General features: G+C 45.7%; 1 protein-coding gene across 23 annotated transcripts in view; it reads left to right on the top strand.

Moving 5' to 3' along the window:
* SPTBN1 (spectrin beta, non-erythrocytic 1) overlaps nt 1–19,626 on the top strand; it is a 160,584-nt gene extending 140,958 nt beyond the window's left edge. For 22 of the 23 annotated variants that reach the window (XM_086875137.1, XM_086875124.1, XM_086875123.1 and 19 more), the window contains 15 exons: nt 51–140; nt 383–661; nt 1,767–1,897; nt 3,183–3,387; nt 3,497–3,871; nt 5,556–5,800; nt 6,150–6,288; nt 7,194–7,278; nt 7,830–8,026; nt 9,040–9,146; nt 9,688–9,751; nt 14,634–14,872; nt 16,085–16,258; nt 17,865–17,907; nt 18,194–19,626. In XM_086875137.1, coding sequence (XP_086731263.1) covers nt 51–140; nt 383–661; nt 1,767–1,897; nt 3,183–3,387; nt 3,497–3,871; nt 5,556–5,800; nt 6,150–6,288; nt 7,194–7,278; nt 7,830–8,026; nt 9,040–9,146; nt 9,688–9,751; nt 14,634–14,872; nt 16,085–16,258; nt 17,865–17,907; nt 18,194–18,409 — 2,589 coding nt within the window. In that variant the 3' untranslated portion in view covers nt 18,410–19,626. Of the gene's footprint in view, nt 1–50; nt 141–382; nt 662–1,766; nt 1,898–3,182; nt 3,388–3,496; nt 3,872–5,555; nt 5,801–6,149; nt 6,289–7,193; nt 7,279–7,829; nt 8,027–9,039; nt 9,147–9,687; nt 9,968–14,633; nt 14,873–16,084; nt 16,259–17,864; nt 17,908–18,193 lie in introns of those variants that run through there. The other variant, XM_023923066.2, reaches the window with a different exon arrangement.
* The last annotated feature ends 1,296 nt before the right edge of the window (nt 19,627–20,922 follow it).

Below are 20,922 nucleotides of genomic sequence, written 5' to 3'. Positions count from 1 at the left end.
CAACCATATCTGGGGTTGCTTGAAATCATGTGTATTCCTCTCTCTTTCAGTTGTGGGTCGGAGAGAGGATGCCCATAGCTACATCAACTGATCATGGACACAACCTCCAGACTGTGCAGCTACTAATAAAGAAAAATCAGGTAAGTAGGTGCTGTTAGAGCTCCATTCCTGCTGTTTCTCCTTAGTGCTGACTAATTTGGGAAGGAAATGTTTGGGATAAAACAGTGGGTGCTGTGGTGTGACCACAGGTGGTGGCACCAGCCCCAAGTTGTTCACATGAGCTGATGGTGCGTGTTTTGCTGCCCCTCTGGAGTTAAGACCCCCGACTTGTATTTCCTTTTCGTTTGTGCATTGTCTCATCAGTCAATTTTCTCCCATGCAGACCCTTCAGAAAGAAATCCAGGGCCACCAGCCTCGCATCGATGACATTTTCGAGAGGAGTCAGAACATAATCACAGAGAGCAGCCCCAATGCTGAAGTCATTCAGCAGAGACTTGCAGACTTGAAGCAGCTGTGGAACCTCCTCATCGAGGAGACAGAGAAGCGCCACAAGCGCCTGGAGGAGTCTCACAGGGCTCAGCAGTATTACTTCGATGCAGCCGAGGCTGAGGCCTGGATGAGTGAGCAGGAGCTCTACATGATGTCAGAAGAGAAGGCCAAGGTGAGCAGCTCCACGGTGACACTATTTTGGCCTTAATTGATTTGCTGGAGGGAGACAGGTGACATAATTTAATGTGGCGCTATGGAATGGTAACATAAACAAACAACATAAACAAATTTATCTTCCTGGTGAAGCCTCAAGTGATCATGGCTTTTGTCTGTTCTGACATCTGTGATAGTGTGCAGGATGGGCTGTGCTGTATGGAACCAGGGAAGCATCTTGGCACTGCAGAGGGCAGCTCTGTGCCTGCCTTCACTGCAAGGTCAGGATTGCCAGTGTGCTCCCGTTAGGTCCAGTTTTCTGTTAGTTTTCAATGCCAGCACAATGCATCTGGCTGTGAAACAGGGCCTGGTGCTCAGTCAGCTGCTACCACTGTCACCAGCCTTGGCTCCCAGCAACCATCAGCTTTGACTCCCAGCTTCAGACCACAGCAAAGAGAAGGGAAACTTCCTGTTTTCCAGTGAGGTGTTAGTGCTGGAGCTTGTTTGTTATCGACATAAATGCACCATGTTTCCTGCCCTGGTAAAATGAAGCTCAGCTTTCTATCAGGAGAAGACATTCCACAGGAGTTCAGTCTCCAGTTAAAAAGGGCTTGCTTTTTTTTTATCTATTGCAAATAGCTCACTATGCAAAATACAGTATTGAAAAGATTTATTGACAATATCAGCTAACACTGAGAGTAGGGGGCTGTTTTTCTTAGCTGTAACAGTGCATAAAAAGTTTTCATTGGAACTTCTCCAGACACTGGTGGAGAATCCACTGGCATGGACTGTGTAGGATTTCTTTTCTTTGCCCCATGCTGTTGTTGAAATGCCTGACAAGTGGTGTCTTAATCTGTTCCATGTTTCAAAGCCCTGCAGTGTTGTAGAAAAAGCTTCCTAGAAGAGGAAACTCAGCACCCTCAATGCCCAGCTGATGTAATTTTGTTCTGCACCCCAGAGGGGTAGATGCATTATCTCTTTCCCTTCATTGTTTTGTTTTCTGGGGGTACCATTTGCTGTGACATCAACTGTTCTATACCATTGACAGAAGGACTTGTCTTCAAGCTGTACTTAGGAGCAGCTCCTTATAACTCTTCCTGTCATTTTCTGTCACCCTATTACAGGATGAACAGAGTGCAGTGTCCATGCTGAAGAAACACCAGATTTTGGAGCAAGCTGTAGAAGATTATGCTGAAACTGTGCACCAGCTTTCAAAGACCAGCAGAACTTTGGTGGCAGATAATCACCCAGAAAGGTATTAACTGCCATTTTTAATTGGATCATGAGCTCTTTTAGTAATTCAGTCCTTTCTTTGGGTGGTTCTGACACACAAAGACCACAGCAGACAGTAAGTAGCCCAGAGGCACATACAGAGGAAGAGGAGTTCAGCCTCACTCAATTCAAGATGTCTCTTGGACCACCCTGATTTGGCCAGAGGCAAGGTCAGTATGTGCAGCTGCTGATTTCAGGTGGCTCAGGACACATGGAGTTACCTGTCTGCAGTGTCCCCTGAGCAGGCTGCAGTGTCAGGTCTGCCAGCACTGCTGAACCTCATGGAGGCAGAGCAGTCCTCAGGCCAAGCTCCAGACCTGCTCTTCCAACCAACTTCAATGTCCAGCAGAGAAGGTCACTGTCATTAAACCTTCTGCAGTGCTCCCCAAGATCTGCCTCTTCTCTTTGAGATTCCAGCAGAATCAGAGCCTGGAATCAGCTGCTTTAAACATGGGTACATTAACATCTTACTTTTGGTAAATTTATCTCATGTCTCATAAATGGCTTTCCCTGGGGGAGAACTCAGGAAGCTTAAGACCCATTTTGCTCTAAGAGCTGCAGCTCAGCAGACAGAATTCTTCACTGGTTTCAGCTGCAAGGCTGATTCCTCTCTGAGGCTGATGTATTTAACTGCTCAGCCTGCACAGGCTGGAAGGTGGCACTGGCCTAGGACAGACACACTCTGCCTCCGGTGGAAGGTTGGTATTTAACTCTAAAGCACTCTCTTGTGGTCATGATCGCCTCTGATGAGAGCAGATTTCCTGGCTGAGCTGTCTGAGTACTGGAATAACATCATCAGCTTTACAAGGCAGCTGGAAGGCACTTTGGCAGCACTGTATGGCTCAGACAAACTAAAGGCAAAAGATACAGCCAGTAGAAATATTCATCCCTTGTGCAAATACTGAGCTTTGAGGGGTAAGAAACCCATGAGTGCTGCTGAACTCTGAAGCAGAGTTTAACTGAAAAGGAACTTCTCCCTGCCCCAGCAGCTCAGATCCTGCTTGTAACTTTGGGAGAAGACTCTGGTGTGATGTGTGGCCAGACAAATTGTAAAGCCAGGGGTTTATTGTGCAGGACAGACAAGCTTCCAAGCTATTGCTGTCACCTCTGCCAGCAGAGGATCCGAGTGTGTCCGAGTCAAATTCCTGCCTGTGGCAGACGTGCATTCTGTGGATTAAATGCCCCCAGTGACTTCTATTCCTTGCAGTTTTCCCCATTCGGTTTTGCTTGCAAGGGCAATGCAGACTCAGCGCTGTTTGCTTTTCCAGCGAGCGCATCAGCATGCGCCAGTCCAAGGTGGACAAGCTCTATGCGGGCCTGAAGGACCTCGCTGAGGAGAGGAGGGGCAAGCTGGACGAGAGGCACCGGCTGTTCCAGCTCAACCGCGAGGTGGATGACCTGGAGCAGTGGATCGCAGAGAGGGAGGTGGTGGCGGGGTCCCACGAGCTGGGCCAGGACTACGAACACGTCACGGTGAGTCCTCGGAGGGGCCTCTCTGGGTGCCGCTCACAGGGCACGGCTCGGCGCGCTCGGGTCTCTCCATAGCCACGGCGCTGCATGAGGCTCTTCCTGTGCCTTCCAGATGCTGCAGGAGCGCTTCCGGGAGTTTGCCCGGGACACCGGGAACATCGGGCAGGAGCGGGTGGACACCGTCAACCACATGGCCGATGAACTCATCAACTCCGGCCACTCGGACGCTGCCACCATCGCCGAGTGGAAGGACGGACTCAATGAGGCCTGGGCGGATCTCCTGGAGCTCATTGACACGAGAACACAAATCCTTGCAGCCTCTTATGAACTGCACAAATTTTACCACGATGCCAAGGAGATCTTAGGACGTATCCAAGACAAACATAAGAAACTGCCCGAGGAGCTCGGTAGAGACCAAAACACAGTGGAAACACTACAGAGAATGCACACGACGTTTGAGCACGATATCCAGGCCCTGGGCACGCAGGTGTGTGGCAGGTGAACTGTGGGTGTGGGAACCTGAGCTGCAGAGTTTGCTGCTGCCCTCGGCCCCTCCGTGGCTGGGAGACAGAGTGCTGCCAGCTGCTTCCCATGTGTAGTGCTGTGGGAATAACCTCACCTGCATCCTTTCCTTATCCGTCTGTCTGCTGCTCTGTCTTTGCATTAGGTTGATTATCTAAAATTGCAATCTGTAAGTACACGGGCTTCTGAATGTGTTGGCAATTGCTGGATGTTATTCCCTTTCCTGTCCTTGGCTGAAGAAGAAATGAGAAAGGCAGAGTTTCTCTATTGGTTTACAGTACAAAATATGAAGGAATATATAAACCTGGTTGGCTTTTTGAGGTTTGGTTATATTTTGGTTGGTCATTTTAGATCCTTTTGTTTTTAAAAACACCAAAAAGCACCAGTCAAACTCTCTGTGGCACTGTTTATTTTTCCAGTCTGAGCAGCAAAGACCTACACAGAGGCTTTCTGACTTGGTTATGAACCTGGGCATTCTGAATTAAATATGGTCTTCCTTGGTGCCTCCTAGAGAAAAAGAGATTTAAAATCCACAGTTCAGGCTGAGATTTTTAAAAGCATCCAAACTTGATATAATTCTGAATCTTCTGAAGCCAAGATGTGCCAAGTAGAAGGGGCAGCTGCTCACAGAGCACAGGGGGGATTCTGAATCAAAATATACCATTCAGCTGTCACAAGGAGAACTTGGGAAGGGAACAAGTTGCTTCAGGAATGGAGGAATTACAACTGACTGTATTTATCCCAGTAGGTCAGGAAAGAGCTTTGATGGCCCAGCTGCCAGCCAATTTATTCGGTTATGTTGCAATTTACACCAAAAGAAAGGAGATAGAGAAAGCATTTGATATTCCAGGTGTTTAACTTTCAGAAGATGTAGATTTCATACAGAAAATAGGAGACATTCATAAAACATCAATCCCAATCTCTCAAAAAGGTAATTATAATCAAGACCTAAATGAAGGAATATGTAGTCCTAGCACAGAGCTATGGGGAAGGCACTTAGGATAATTTCTGGGTGAAACAGCCAGAGCACCGAGGTGGATCATTTTGAGAGAGACGTGGTCTCTGTGCCTGTAGCTGGAAGGCTGTTTGATTTGATCTTAAAAAAAATATAATTGTTAGACAAAAGCTAATGGAATGTTTCCTGGCTTGAAAAATATGGAAAACAGTCAGGAATTAGCATTTGCCATCCCAAGACAGTGTTTGAAAGGAAAAGTTTTCTAATAGCAGAAGGTTCTTAACATTTCCACGTTTTCTTCTCTTTGAAGTTATTATCTACATTTTTGAAAAAGAATCTCTGTCAGCTGCAGTAGTGGTTTGGATACAGAGTTCCCAGGTACCTTTGCCACTTGTATGAGAGGAAGGGAATTTGATGATGAGAATGGTCCCCATTTGCCCTGACATGTAACAGTCTCTTTGTTTTGGCACCATGTCTTGCAGTGGATTCAGGCAGTAGCAAATCTGTGCTCTTTTAGGGGTCCCTCGACCCTGCAGTGTTCTCTGAGGGATGATACTGGCTGACTAACAACAAACCCATTTGCAGTGGCTTTAGGAAGCCTCTCAAGTGCTGTATTAGCAGATGAGAGTCCCAGTGTTTGTGTCTCAGGAGTCACAGACCCACCGATGGCTTTGTCTCTCCCCAACCACTGCAGGTGCGACAGCTGCAGGAGGATGCAGCGCGCCTCCAGGCTGCCTATGCTGGGGACAAGGCTGATGACATCCAGAAGAGGGAAAACGAGGTTCTAGAGGCATGGAAGGCACTGCTGGATGCCTGTGAGGGCCGCAGGGTGAGGCTGGTGGACACAGGAGACAAATTCCGCTTCTTCAGCATGGTTCGGGATCTCATGCTCTGGATGGAAGACGTTATCCGGCAGATAGAAGCCCAGGAAAAGCCAAGGTAATGCAGGGCATCCCTTCTCCATCCAAAGATAGGGCTGCAGGTCACCTGAGGGCATCTGCAGGGCTCAGTGTCACTGAGACACTGGCTTTCACTGAGGCTTTCAGAGCCTGCTGCTGCAGCACCTTGCTCATGTGGGTGGCTGCTGGAATAACTGCAATTGTACCCAAAGAGATTTGGTCTCACACCAGGATTATTGGATCTCTGATTCAGGCCAGAATGGTGCTGGGAAAGGCTTCTTGAGCTACAAAGACAATCTAGGAATCAATTTTTTCCTCATTGAGTTGTGAGTCAGTTTGCAAATGTAGCAGCTGTTAAATCCAAAAATCTGTGTTTCTGGTCATTTTAGGGATGTTTCATCTGTGGAACTCCTCATGAACAATCACCAGGGGATCAAAGCAGAAATTGATGCCCGAAATGACAGCTTTACTACGTGCATTGAGCTTGGCAAGTCTCTGCTGGCCAGGAAACACTACGCATCTGAGGAGGTACCGTGCTCTCTGTGTACAGCCGTGGGCTCCTGGGGGTTCTTTCCGAGGGAGAAACCTGCCCTGTGTCACCCACACAGGAATAATGACAAGTGCCACCTCAGGGACTGGTGCACTTATGTGCTGTTGGGAAATCAGGGTGTAACTTCACTCTGGCAATTCATGGTGGGCAACAGAGGTGACAGTGAGGTTTGAAGTGGCATTTTCAGCCCAGAAAATGCAAAGAAGCTGCTGTATTCCATTCTGCAGAGAATGGCTCTGGGATGGAAAGGAGTCTTCCTTGAGCAAGGGCAGAGGCAGCTGTGAGACAGCCTGAACTTCCTGCAGGGGAAATGGAATGCTGTGGAGAGGCCTGCTAAGGGAATGAGCAGGAAAATGTTTGTTGTGTAGGGAGGAAATTCAAGGGATATTAAGAGAACCATATCCAACTGTTTAAAGGCTTGATTTATTTTCTGAGATGTCTAGGTCTAAGGATAGAGGCCTAGCCCTTGGTTCTCCTGCCTCCCTTTGGGGAAGGGAGGATAACCAAATATTGTGAGGCACTTCCCTCTCAGGAAGGGAAGAGCTTCTGCAACAATCCTGAGCAGCACATTTTGCATTATTCACTGGAAAGGGCAGAAGATTCAGTGCCTGATTGCACTATTTACATTTGTTTGCCCATTACACCCTTTTATCAAATACTCTGGGTGCTGTAGCTTTTAACAGACACTGAATGCTTATGCAAATGTGATATTTTAATGGAAATGTCACATTTATTTATACTTGGAAGAGAAAAGCAGCTGTTGTTTGCACAGTGAAGTCACTTCCTGAGGAACTCGTGCAGTGTCTGTCAGTGCAGGGCTGGGGGAGCTGCTGCCTGGTGCTTGTGTAACAGCCCTGCTCTCTGCTCTCTGCTCTCTGTCCAGATCAAGGAGAAGCTCCTGCAGCTGACGGAAAAGAGAAAAGAAATGATCGACAAATGGGAAGACAGATGGGAGTGGCTGAGACTGAGTAAGGACACCCTTGGTTTTCTTTTGGGCTGGGCCATATCTAACCTCCATTGTGTGTTTCTGAGCATTGGAAAAAACCTGCAGCTCCTCACTTTTCTGTTGCAGTGCTTGGAAGCGTGCTTGTGCTGGAATAGCTGCAAGGTTCACACCTGGTGGTTGTTAAATAATGAAGGATTTGTAACCAAGAAACCTGCACCAAAAGTCTTGCTCTATATGATCAAATTTGGAGCTCGGTGCAGTAGCTCTGCTGTATTTGCAGGTGTCACATTCCAGTTTCTATGCTGAAATTAGGTTACAGCAGATTAGAACAAAACAAACACATTGAACTCGCAGAGTTAAACTTGCATTTTTCCTTAAAGCGAAGCCAACAAGAGGAATGTCTGTCTTTTCAATGACCATTTTCACTGAACTTAGCTGAGGGGAACACTTGGCCAAGTGCATGTACTTTGTTCCCTGAGCTGGGTTTAGGTAAATCCCAAAGCTTCTTGGTGACTCCATGATGCTCCTCTTTGTGACATTAATGGCACTGACACCTGTGCCCTCTCTGCTCAGTTTTGGAGGTGCACCAGTTCTCCAGAGATGCAAGCGTGGCTGAGGCCTGGCTGCTGGGACAGGAGCCCTACCTGTCCAGCCGTGAAATAGGGCAGAGCGTTGATGAGGTGGAAAAATTAATCAAGCGGCACGAAGCGTTTGAGAAATCCGCAGCTACCTGGGACGAGAGGTTTGCAGCGCTGGAGAGACTGACCACGGTGAGTGTCTGAACCTCCCTGGCCATTCCTCTTGGCTGATGGGAATAACTCCCAGCATCACCAACCTGATCTCTGTTATTTGGTTATTTGGTTGGTTGTTGATCAACCTCAGCCAACCACACAGAGCCTGAAGTTTCCTGTTTCCAACCATACTAAAAAACCCTCTCTGGTTAATTTGAACTCAACAACCTGCAAGGAAAAAGCTGAAGTGATAAGTGACCTCAGAAGTCAGCAGGAGCTGTCTCAGGCCTGGGAGTGATGACCCAGAACGAAATTTCAGAGCTGAGCAGTTTGCTCCAGCTCTCTGCTGTACTGTTTGGCCAATTATTTTTGGTTAAAGATGACAGTAGTGGGAAGGGGGCAGTGACAGTGATGTTTGTTGTGTTGTGACTGCTCCAGTGTAAGGCTGTGTTGTTCCCTAGAAAGACACAATAAGGAAAAAAAACCCTGAAACCCCAATTTGAACGCAGCTGCAATGTCAGTCATTAATGCTTGGAGAGCATTTTACCATCTTTGGAGAACAATTTGGCTTTAGACACTACAGTTGAAGTGGCCTGGGTTTTCACACACGCTGAGTGTCACAGCTGCAGACAAAAGGAACTGGAGTTTCTCAGCACCTTCACAAATCAAGCTGGTTTTATGGAGATGGGTAATTTCAGGGATCCAGACAGGAAACATTTTATTTCTGTGTTTGGCAAGCACACAAGAAGATGTCACTTTTGGATGTTTTAATAACTTGGGCTGTTTTCTTGTTTGTCTGGGTTTTGTTCTAATAGAATGAGTTGGAAAACAGACATGGCCAGTGGTGGGCTGCTGTCAGAGGGTCTGATGCCGATGCCCTCTCTTGACAAATTCAGTGCCACAAATGCTTTTGAAGACCGATGCCTTCCAATTTTATCCCCATTCACTTGAATTTCAGCAATGTTTCAGAAAAGCAGACAGTGTTGTTAATTTCTTGGACACCCCATGAAAAATGAGCAGTGTTTTTAAATAAAGACTGTTTCCTCTCCCAGCTGGAACTGCTGGAAGTGCGTCGGCAGCAAGAGGAGGAGGAGCGGAAGAGGCAGCCGCCCACTCCGGAGCCCAAGGTTGCAGAGGATGGAGACTCCCAGCAGCAATGGTGAGCTGGACTCTGCACTTCCCTCAGGGAACCCTTGGGCTGAAAAAGTGCTGTAAAGCAGAGGAGTGTGTATGGGTTTGTAACGTGACCCTTGTTAGAAGACTTGGTGGTTTATGGGGACAGGACTTCTCCCAAGCCCCTGAATTCCCTGCTGAGTTCCCATTTTCCATTTGTCACTGCTGAGGCATCCCTGGCCCAAAGGTGGGAATGCTGCTTTTGTCTTCTGGGCCATGAATTGCAGTTTCTGAACTACCTTGGCTTTATCTCTGATGAGCATCATTTACAGATTTAAGCCGCATCCACAGGACATTGACATTTATGGAATTGTTTATGTGATAGGAGGAGGTTTATTTGTAAAGTAACTGTCAGTAAAATCTGGTTAAATCTCACTTCACACTGGATTTATTCAGTTGGGCCTGAGGATTTTAGGAACTTGAATTTCTTAAATTAATATTCAGTAAGAAAATCTCATTTTGTTGAAGAAGATGAGTGACTTCCAAGAACCTTAAACAATTTCTTTTCTTTTTCCTCTTTCCAACAGGGATGGGACAAAAGGAGAACAGGTTTCCCAAAACGGTTTGCCCTCAGACCAGGAATCTCCACGGGTTAGTTACCGCTCCCAAACCTACCAAAACTACAAAAACTTTATTAGCAGACGGACAGCCAATGACCGCTCGTGGTCTGGACTGTGACCCACAGAATAACTTGCAGCAACAGAAACCTTTTTTCAGTATGGTTTACTGGTACTGGTTTCATCTTCTGGCTTCAGATTTCCCTGCTGCTTTTCTCTTCCTTCCCATCAGTTGACTTTTATTTAATTAGCAGCCCCTTGGACATATATTTGCTTCACTTTAATCTTTGTTTATTTGAATCTCCCCACTGACACTCAGTTGCTTTAAGGTGACACATTTATTTCATGTTATTTACTGTGAGTTTTTCATGTCGCTAATAGTATTAAGATTTTCCAGCGAAAGCGTCCTTTATATGAGTAATTGAGATGTAATGAGATTACATCCTAATGAAGAAGAGCACTAGGACCTGACAGGTATGACGCATCGAGTTATACTAACAGGTCTCAGCACGGCAACTTTATTAAATCAGCTGCATTAGCAAGAGTTATGTACCAGGCCAAAGATAATCCACCCGAGTGAGCTGGGCAGGAAGGGCTGGGAGGGGGGAGTGTGACTGTGGACAAATAAGCCTTAAGGTTAGTTTGTATAACATTCCATGCAGAATGGACTCACTGACTGCAGAGACAAATAAACGTGAAATAAACCATTGAAAACCAGTATCTAGATTTATCTGGGGGTTTAGTCTTCATGCAGAGTTGTGATCTTGCTGCGTTGGGGCCCCGTTTGGCCTTGGTCCTGTCCAGTTGGCACTACAGCAATTTGATTTCTGGGCACCAGAGAGGCAGGGGTGTAAATGAGAGTAGGGTGCAGCCCCTTGGAGAAAGGATGTGATGCTTTCCTTTAAAAACTAAATAAAATACACTGTCTAAGATCCCAGCTCTTTATTTTACATAGGTGCAGGCTGAATGCTCCATGCCTTACTCGCTCCTTCTTGACAGGGAGTGTCCCAGTGGAGTCAGGATGCATGCCAAGAATCCTCACGTGCAGCCGTGACAATGCCACTAAATGTCTCTGGACATGCAACACAGGAGCTGAATCTGGCTCTCCTCCCCACCCCCTTCCTGCAGAGCCTCCTTGTTTCCATCAATGCTCTGAGTGAAAGGACACTTCTCTTTGGCTCTCTGGGGTCACATTCAGTGCAGGAAAGGCTCCTGGCAGGCTGGGATCTGTGGATATCAGGGCTCTTAGAGTCCTAGCCGAGGGCTCTGGCAGGAAAATACCTTTCAGCACAAGTTTGGATCTAAGAAACCCATCCTAGTTAGGTCTGAGTCTGCACACAGACTCTGCCAATGCTCCACAGTACACAGCAGTTCCACCTTTCTCTTTCTCTTTTTGGTTCTTCTTTAGCATTCAGTCCTGAAGTGAGCTGTTAGAGTTTCTAATGTTTATAAATTCTCTACAGTTGTGGCAGGGAACGTGAGGTGATCCTCAAGCACATCCCAGATAATCATCTTGTTGGTTAGCACAGCCTTGTACATCACCTGTTTGCTTCTTTTGACATTTATTTTATTGCCATGCTACATAATGCATTTCCATGTTCATCTTTGCCATCTGCACTTCAGTCTTCCATGAGACCTTCCGAGCTCAGTTTGTTGAGTCCTTGGGCGTACAGAGCCGTGTCAGTGAGGCACAAGATGTGCTGCTGTCGGTCAGAGCTGTGGCTTCTGCCAACTGGCTGAGCAGTGCAGCTGGATTGTTCTGTGTGGGCTGAGCTTGTGAGCTGAGAGCAGTGATTGAAAGGATGTGCTTCAGTAACTGTACTTTTGTCCTTCCACTTCATGATGCATGTTTTTCTGTTTTGTTTTTTTTCTTTGTCAGGATAACAGCATATAGCTTCTTAATGCTTTTTAAAATTCCATTTTAAATTTATGGGGATGCTCTAGTGGCTGCCCTGTGCCTAAAAAGTGTGCCAGTTCTCAGGGCAGGATAGCTGTAGCTTCAGACTCCATCACCTGCAGAGCCTTCACATGTATTCTGGCAAAAAAAATAGTCTGTAGAAGAAATTTATAGAGATAGACTTTTAAAATTTGTATTAGTACACTTACATAAAAATTCCACTTTTCTGACAGTGAAGAAAAAGTAAGTCATCAATCAAGGTCATCATTTCAGGCACTGGAAGAGTAGGATTTTCACCTATTTATTGCAGCCTGTGAGTTTAGCTAAAGGCATTAGGAAGATCCTTTTGACAGAACAGCCTAGAGGTTGCATCTGTTTGCATCTGAACCCAGCAAATCACCTGGTGCTTCAGCTGTGGGGCAGAGCTTGAGTCGATGAACTGAGCAGATGTTGCTTCAAACACTGCAAAATCCAAAAGGGGCACCTCTGTCATTGTCACCACCTGTCTTGTTGCATGTCCCAGTCCTGCTTTAAAGATTTCCAGAGTAGCCTGTAGCCACTAAAGCACTTCAACTAACCCCTCAGGCCCCACTGAGAGAACTGTATCATGTACACGAGAGCTGTTGTGTTGTAACAGGAGTTTGCTGTTGCTGTTTGTCCTCCGTGGCGTTGTCTCCGCATGCCCCACGCATGTTTCCATTAAAGTGTGTTCAGCTCCTGTTTTTTCTCCGTTTTCATGACACATCCTTCGCAGAGCTGTTCGTGATTTATTTTGCTTGTTTTCTGTTAATTGTAGATAACACGTGAAAGGAAATAAAACCTGAAAGAGCATCAGAAAAGCTTTTCATAGCCCTTTTACAACCAGTAGAATTTGATGTAGAAGGCGCAGGTCTGATGATGTAATTAAAGTTGGCAGTTACTTTTCAAAGCCACAGGGTTGCAGCACTGAATTCCGTATTATTTCCCATAAAAGATGTTGAGCACCTGTGCAGTGGCTGCTGGTTTGAAACTGGTCTGGTTTACTTCAGATTAGGGGTGCTAGGTACCTTCCAAATCAGTCCTGTTTTCACATCTGGCTGGTGCTGCTCCAGCAAATGCGCTGCTCTCTGTGTCAGTGCAGGGGCCAGGTTTTTCTGGGGAGTTTATTTAAGTTGTGGAGATGAGTTCCTGTGGGCTGTGTGATTCCTCAGTGCTGGTCAGAAGTGTCAGGTGCCTCAGACAGGGCTCCAGCCAGCAGCAAAGCAGAGTTTGAGGTTCAGGAGCCGTCACTGGACAGAAAGGTGTGCAAAAGTGTCCTTGCTCTTGAAGGGATCTGTTGGCCGTGGGTGGTTGACATGGGTGATGAATGGTGACTCAGGGGTTGTTCATTCCACTACCTGTGTTCTGGCAGTGTTTGGATAATCTTCAGCCTCATCTATTTACCCTCTCCCCCGCTTAATGCAGTACTGTGAGATTTGGGTACAAGCAGTGAGGGTTGATGGCTTAGATTGATCCCAGTTGTGAAGGAGCAGTGTGAGGCTGTGTCTTTAGGGACAGGGTAAACCAGATCTGACTGAAGTGCAACGTGGGCTGTGATTCTCTCCCTGTTTGAGGCTGTAGTGTCTGTACTCTGGAGGTTTAGGTTGCTAAAGGCAGTTAACCAATCCTTCCCATGTTCAGAGCAAGCTGACACTCAGATCTTTATAGGCCAATGGTGAGGTGCAAGGTGTGAGGCACAATAATGGATACTGGGCAGGTATAAGAAGTTGTAGCAAACGGTGGCAAAATTGAGTTTGTTGCATAATAATTCGGCTGCTTTTGATTTGTCCAGGCCATGTGCAGAAGTGGGAATGTCTAATTATTGTGCCATTCACAAAAACCTGCTTGTCTGCATAAAACCAGTCCAGAATGTTTGTAATCTACTAGAGCATTAGCAGCACTGAGCTTTAGTAACTTGCTAATAATAATACTACACACTGGTTGTGTAACTCCTGAGCCGCTACCAACGGCTCTACACGTCAAAGTAATGGTACAAGAAAAAAAAAAACTGGGACCAAGCTGCATTTCAAAAGCTTATAGCCATTAGGATTCCAATTTAATTGATTTTTGGATGAATGGCTCCTGAAGACGTCGCCAGCTTGACCAGTGAGAGCTGCTGGAAACACGGCTGCTCTCTAGGCTATCGATCCCAGTGCGCCAGGCAACGCGACCAACAAAGCAAGTGATGGGCAAGGCCTTGGTTCTGTCTTTGTTTGGGGGTAAATAGCTGTGTGATGCTGTGTGACTGTGGTGGTTTTCAGTTCCTTTAACCAAAATCCAATCCACCTAATAACGCCAGTCTGAACCAGACCTCGATCAATTGACACGTGACCTCATTCCCCTTGTCTTTACGATCCAATATCCTAACTGGGATGGTGGAGATGCATGGTGTAATCTTTCTAATTTCTGCATGTTTTGATTTTGTTGTGTCACTAGGGGAACGGGGAAAGTGGGAAAGGAGCTTTTACAGAAACAAATCAATTGCACACATTTTTGTAAATGCTCCTGGGCGATTGTGACATCCTTCTCTGCTGACTCATAGTTAATACCTTTTATGGACCTTTAATGCCCCAGTAATGCCATAAATGTACTTAAGGTGGCTGATGTGTATAACTTCTACTGTTCCTCTAGGTTTGCAGAAAGTGTGATTGTTACTGTTCCAAACATATGAGTACTTAGCAACAGAATTGAATGCTCTCATTCTAGGAATAACAATATGTAAAAGAATTGACCGGCAGAGCAAAGCACAGTAAAATTCACACTGATGTTCAGCTGCTTTTATTTTCCCATCTCTCCACCTATAAAATGGGTACTAATCCATTCCTACCTTCTAATTTCCTTGGCCTCCTGTGTCTCCATGGAGTGCGAGAAAGAACTTACTGGCCTGTGTCATTGTCCAGGCAAAGTTTATACACAGCCACGTTGTGCAGGGGGACAGATTAACTGCAGATCGCCTCAGTGCTGGGGGCTTCTGGCTGAACGTGTTCTCCACTGTTCCTAGGTGGCAGAAACTGCAGAAACCAACGAAATGGTCAATGGGGCTGCAGAACAGAGGACGAGTTCCAAAGAGTCCAGTCCCGTTCCTTCCCCGACGTCAGACCGCAAAGCCAAGGGCGGCGTTCAGGCGCAGACTGCTGCTACCCTCCCAGCCAAAACCCAGGAGATCCCCTCAGCCCAGATGGAGGGCTTCTTACACCGCAAGCACGAGTGGGAGACACACAGCAAGAAAGCCTCCAGCAGGTACAGTGTGTCACACAGGCAGGGCTCTGCCCAAGATGGCACACCACATCTCCAGCCTGCTCCCAGCTCCAGATGCTGGTGCTGTAGGGGTGGGGCTGCAGGGCTGAACAGCGCATGTGGGGAGCTGCAGTCTGGGATACTTGGTACAAAAGGCAGCGTCAGCCACATTTGTCAGGTGGAAAACTGAGGCAGAGAGATACCACGAGTTTCCCACTCCACATGATGGATTTGTGGCAGTAGTGGGATTCGATTCCAGATTTCTCAAGTTGTACGTTACTACAAGAAAAGAAAACCACGTAGGTGTGAGACTAGAAATGTTCATATTCTTCTGACATTTTCTATTTGCACATTACCACTTCCCACCTACTCTGTAATCTGTTCAGCATGAACAGAGGATGATTGGTGTGCCATAGTCAATTCCATTCCCAAGGAATGTCCTGCAGGCCTCAAACAGGCAGAACTTTGAGATTTATCTGCACTGGAAAAGCAGACTGGGGTCCCTCATGACCTGAGAGAGCTCTCAAAACCAGATTTATGACTTGGCTGACAAGGGAAATGTTCACAGCAAGTGCTGAGCTGTAGCAACATCTGTGGGATTTGGTAGGAGCCAAAGCACTTGGCAGAGTTGAGATCTCAAGTGAGTACAGCAGTACCAGGATTTTTGTGCCACTGGAGTTGTTCACACCAGACAACACCTTTGAGGCAGTGACAGCCACCAGCACTAGTGTCAGGGTATTCTTATTTCCAGTAGTTTTTAATTTTCACAGTTCTATTAGAGAATGAGGTGGATGATGCCACTAAAAGTATTTGTGTCAATCAAAGATTTCACACACAGTCCATTCCATTCATCAGTTTGCAGCACAGTGAGAATTCCTTCTACAACAGCGCACTGCCATTAAAAGGTCAATCATTTTCTGTCTCAAGAATGCAAAGTACCCAGTCTGCCAAACAGTCCTCCCACTCTGAGGACAGGCTGATGTGCTGTCACAGGGAGCTCTGGGAATCTCAGCTCCCTTTGGCTTTTGTCCTGAAGCTGTGCTTCCATGCAAGAATTCCCTGTGTGCAGTTCATGGGACAGCACAGGCTGTATTCACATCCTCCCACTGCACCAATCTCCATTAACTCACAGAACCAATTACGTTTGGTTTCTCCAGTTCTGCGGGTGAGAGCATTGGATTTATAACTGCTCTTGTTGTTTCCCATGTCTCAAAGGTCATGGCATAACGTGTACTGTGTCATAAACAACCAAGAGATGGGCTTCTACAAGGACTCGAAAGCTGCTGCTTCTGGCATCCCTTACCACAACGAGATCCCCGTCAGCTTGAAGGACGCAGTCTGCGAAGTAGCGGTCGATTACAAAAAGAAGAAGCATGTGTTCAAGCTCAGGTAAACCTGGGGCAGTGTTCTGCCCCTGGGGAAAGCCATGGTGGGTGTGTTCACTGCCCAGGAACTGACCATAGATGTTAACTGCAGCACCTGCTTTTCTGTGCAAGCTCCTCCCCACACTGAGCTGTTCTCTGCTCACTGGAGCGAGCGCAGAGCAGTGTTACAATAGAGCACTTTCATGTGGGACACCATCAGATGTGTGTGTCTGGAGTTAGGGGCTTCCATTTCACACTGCTGGGTTTTTCAGCTGCTCTCTCTGGAACTGATGGACAGCAGTGATCGTGGTTCTGCTCTTTTCCAAATCAAGCCTCTTGTTTAATTCTTTCAGTGTGAATTTACAAGACTACTGAAGACATCTCACATTTTCAGGTCTGGAACATACAGTTACAGACCATTTCACTCAAATATGTGAAAGACCTGTTTTTCAAAGGTTAAAACAAAGGCTTTTCCTTGGGAAGCTCTTTGGTTTACTGAAAAGTCTTCTAGTGCCAACAGTTAAAAAATATTTATCATTACAGCTGCGAGGTAATCCTGTCAAAGAAGACTTACTTTATTAACTGATTGGGTCATGTATTCCAAGACAGGTGTTTTGGGTTTTTTTGGCAGAGCAGGGGTGGTGGTGGTATGATTCTATATTAGTACAGGAATCCTCTAAAGATCATAGAGTCCCTATCTGGGGAAAATTTGCTTTATAGAAAATATATGTGGAAATATATAGCAAATATTTAGGGAAATGTACCTTTCTTGAAGACAGGCCTGCAGCTATGTGATTCATCCTTTAGACTATTTTAAACCCCTCTGAATTGCAAATGGAAGTATATGCTGTTCCAAATGCAAAGTTAGGCAGAAAAACCAACTGCCCTTTTTTCCCAGTGCTCCATCACCTGCATCAGGCCCCTCGGTTACTTGCATGTAGATATGTCCTTTACTCAAGCACTGTTGTTTTACTGTTTAATCCTTCATTTCCTTTCATAAAGAGCTGTTAAAATGCTTGCTTTTTTATTGGGAAAGATGGGGAAGCCTGCAGCAGAGCTCCTGCTGTCCCTGCCTCCTGCTTGTTCTGGTGATATTCAGTTGTTTTTTCATTTCTATGTATCATCACACACATTGTTAAATGTATCCCAGTTAAACCACCTGAATAAAATCAGCACAGGAATCGAACAGAAGGGAGACTCTGGCCTTCACTGTGAGGAGAGGCAGCTGCTCATCACTAATACTCAGAGTAGAACCTGCAGCCAGCAGCACCGTAGCTACACGAGCAGAACAGCTGCAGAATTTTGCAGGATTTTCACAGCAGCCATGGAAACTCTGGGTGCTGCCTGTGACTTTTTTCTTTTGAAAGTACAAAGTAAACTTTGATAACATGTTTTGCAAAGGAGAAAAGACATACCTGAAAGAGCAAATACCGAGCCAGCAGCCACATGGGAACAGGAGCACCACCCTGAGCGTGTCCAGAGCTACCACGAGGCTGCGACAGGGGTTGTTGGGGGCATTTGGGCACTGTCCTGTGCAGTCCTGTGTGCCTCAAGTGCTGCAGCCAAACAAGCGGGAGCTGCAGCAGTGTGACCAGTACTGAGCTAAATTTGTGATGGTATTTTCTTTCCAGATTGACCGATGGCAACGAATACCTCTTCCAAGCCAAAGACGATGTAAGTGTGGTTTTCTTACGGTTCATTGCTGTGCTGTGTGTGCTGCTGCACCATGGGGAGAAGCAGCTGAGAGCTGGCGTGCACTCTGTGTGTGGGTGATGCCTGGGCCCAGGGCTGCTCAGGTACAGCCTCTAGGAGGTGTCTCTGGAGGTGCACAGCCAGAGGGGATGAGCTGGGGCTGGTTTTCCTTGCCTTTCCACCCGTGTCTGTTCCCCCTCCGCTCTATCGCGGGAGTGGCGGGGCTGTGCTGCTTGTAACGGTTTTGTGCCTTTGGGGCTTCTTGAAGGAGGAGATGAACACGTGGATTCAGGCCATCACATCAGCGATCTCTTCGGACAAAATCGAAGTGTCCCCGACCACCCAGAGCACTCCAGCCTCCAGCCGTGCCCAGACCCTGCCTGCCAGCGTCACAATAACCAGCGAGTCCAGCCCTGGCAAGCGGGAGAAAGACAAAGAGAAAGACAAAGAGAAAAGATTCAGCCTTTTTGGTAAAAAGAAGTGAATTCCATCTCCACACACTGCACTTCTCTGACCGTTCCAGTGGAATTCCAGCATGCGAGCTCAGAACCAATACGTTACTCTCTGTGCCTCATGTTCCTCAATGTGATTGACATTTTTTTATTTATAGAGCATTTTAAAATAAAAAAAGCCAACAAAAAAAAAGAATCTAAAGTTACAAACGTATGAGGTGCATTGGGCAGCTTCTGTAGGAGAGGGAGGACCAGGTTTTGGGGGTTTGTTTTTGTTTGTTTTTGTTTTTGTTTTTTTTTTAAATGAAGTTAATGTAGATTAGATCTTAATATTTAAACTGTTCCTCAATTTTGTGAGGCTGTCTTGGAAAATAACCCACTCCTAGTGCTATTGGTATGCAAGGCAGCGGTGCTTTCGAATCTACTGTGCACATGAGAAACCAATGTACAAATTCTCAAAGGCATTCACTTCCAGTTAAGGTTGTTATGCTGAGTCCTGACTAGTAGAGCCTTCCCTTGCAATTCTAACAGGAATTAAAGTGGTAGTGTGTTCTCTTTGCTGTAACAGAGTGCAGGTATGCGTTGACTCACAGCCCAACGTTGGTTTAACACCACCCGAAGCGTCCCCGCATCGAGTACGACAGATAAGAATGTTGGTGTTCAAGATGGATTAACAGGCTGGTACAGTTTTAAATAAGCTGTAATTTCAAATTTCTTTTTTTTTTTTTTTTTTTTTTCCAAAATACATTATATTGTATGTTTCAGATAATTCTAGTACAAAGTATAATAAGACTAGATGTATAATAAACCCTTTAAAATCATCAATAAGTGTAAAAGTGGAACTGAAGCATTTACTGGAAAAGTAATGTTACTCAAATGGTTACTTGCTTGTCAGCTGCAGCACTGTGTGTTATAATTTTGCTACATTACCTTGCTCTTTGATACATAGTGTGCATTTCTGTCACTGTAACTATTGTAATGAAAAATTTTCATCTTACTGCACAATCAAAAATTACATTTAATAGGAATGAACTTTCAATGACTGGGCCTGTAGTCAAGAGTAGTACTGGAACTGGCTTTCAGTTGTATCGAACTGTACCTCTAGACTTTTACCCTATCTGTTAAATATATGCGATGTCATTAAATGCTTTTAAAACTAAATATGCTGGGTAAGTTTCTTATTTCATTTCTGACAATGTTAAATCATAATTTTGAAAGAGGATCAAAATAAAGTTATTTTAAAATGTCATCTCTCCTGTGCACTGAAACTGATGTCTTCAAATGTAATTCCATTCTTTTGTGCGAAAGTTCATTCTGAAATAGTTGTTTTCTTTCTTCCCACTTTTCTTTCCCTTCACTTCCCACCTGCCCTTCCTTTTACCCTGCCTCCCAAATTAAGTGCCAAAAATAAAGAGAAAAGGAATTAAATGAGTATTTTGAAAAATATTCTGATACAGATACTTTTTGTGGGAAGTGAAACCAGCAGAGTGGATGGGAGTAAGCACATCAGAGGCTGGGGCAGTGGAGTTCCCTGAACATTTACCCGATGGAGGTAAAGCTCCACGTTCCAGCTGGCAGCAAAAGGACATCATTTTGAGTAAGCACCGGTCTCCAACTTCCTACTCACCTCTTGCTCAAGTGCTTATGTCCTGTCCTTGATGCCACCTAGGGAACCATCTAATAGGAATAGCTCTAAGAAGGTCCAATATGTTTTAAAGTCAATGAAATGTAAAGAACACAGGTTTTAATGTATTGTGATTGTTAAAATCCACTCAAATATTAACTTTGGTGGAAAGCAGATAAACTGCAAACTCACGTGTTTCCAAGTGACAGTTTCCTAAACATGTGACCAATACAGTGTCTGAAATTATTTTCATGGAGTGTACAGTGTTCTCTGGGTTTTTCTTGTTTCCCAAAGTTTTTGGTTATTAAACAATGGAGTATTCATGTACATAAGTTTTTACTCTGTAATGTTATATTGTTCAGTCTAATTATTAGTAAATATAGGCTAACAGTGCTAGTATTGTAAATGTAAAATTTATTACATTAGAAAAAGCTGAAGTTTAGCTGTATTAGAGACTACAAAACAATTTTCTGAGTTGATTAATGCACACAGAGATGCTGATGCCTTACATATGTGTCACTTGGGCTGAGCTGGTGCAATGAGCAGTCAGGCAGATGGATCTTGACAGCCTGTGGTGTGTGGTTCTGTAGTGATTTGGTTGAGCATTGCCTTTGGAGTTGTTTTCTTGTTTGTCTCACTCCTTACTGGAAGATGTTCCCAAGAATGACTTGAATAAAAATCCTTTCTGCTTAGGGACTGATTGGAAGTTGCTGAGGAGCAGGAGTGAATCCCAGTAAGCCTTGGAGCCTCAGGGAGCAGTTCCCTGCAGAGAGAGGTCAGGAGGAGCCTCCCCGGACAGAGCCCAATCAGAGAAGTCAGGTCAGTGCACACACATCGGTGTGCCAGGGCAGGAGGGAGTGGAGTGCGGGGATCTCTTGGATCATGTGAAGGGAGGGAGTGCTGCTGGACAATACCAGGGGA

Source organism: Cyanistes caeruleus, chromosome 2 (assembly GCF_971803275.1).
Source record: "Cyanistes caeruleus chromosome 2, bCyaCae1.hap1.1, whole genome shotgun sequence".
In the NCBI taxonomy this organism is placed as follows: domain Eukaryota; kingdom Metazoa; phylum Chordata; class Aves; order Passeriformes; family Paridae; genus Cyanistes; species Cyanistes caeruleus.
This window is presented reverse-complemented; position numbering and strand designations above follow the sequence as displayed.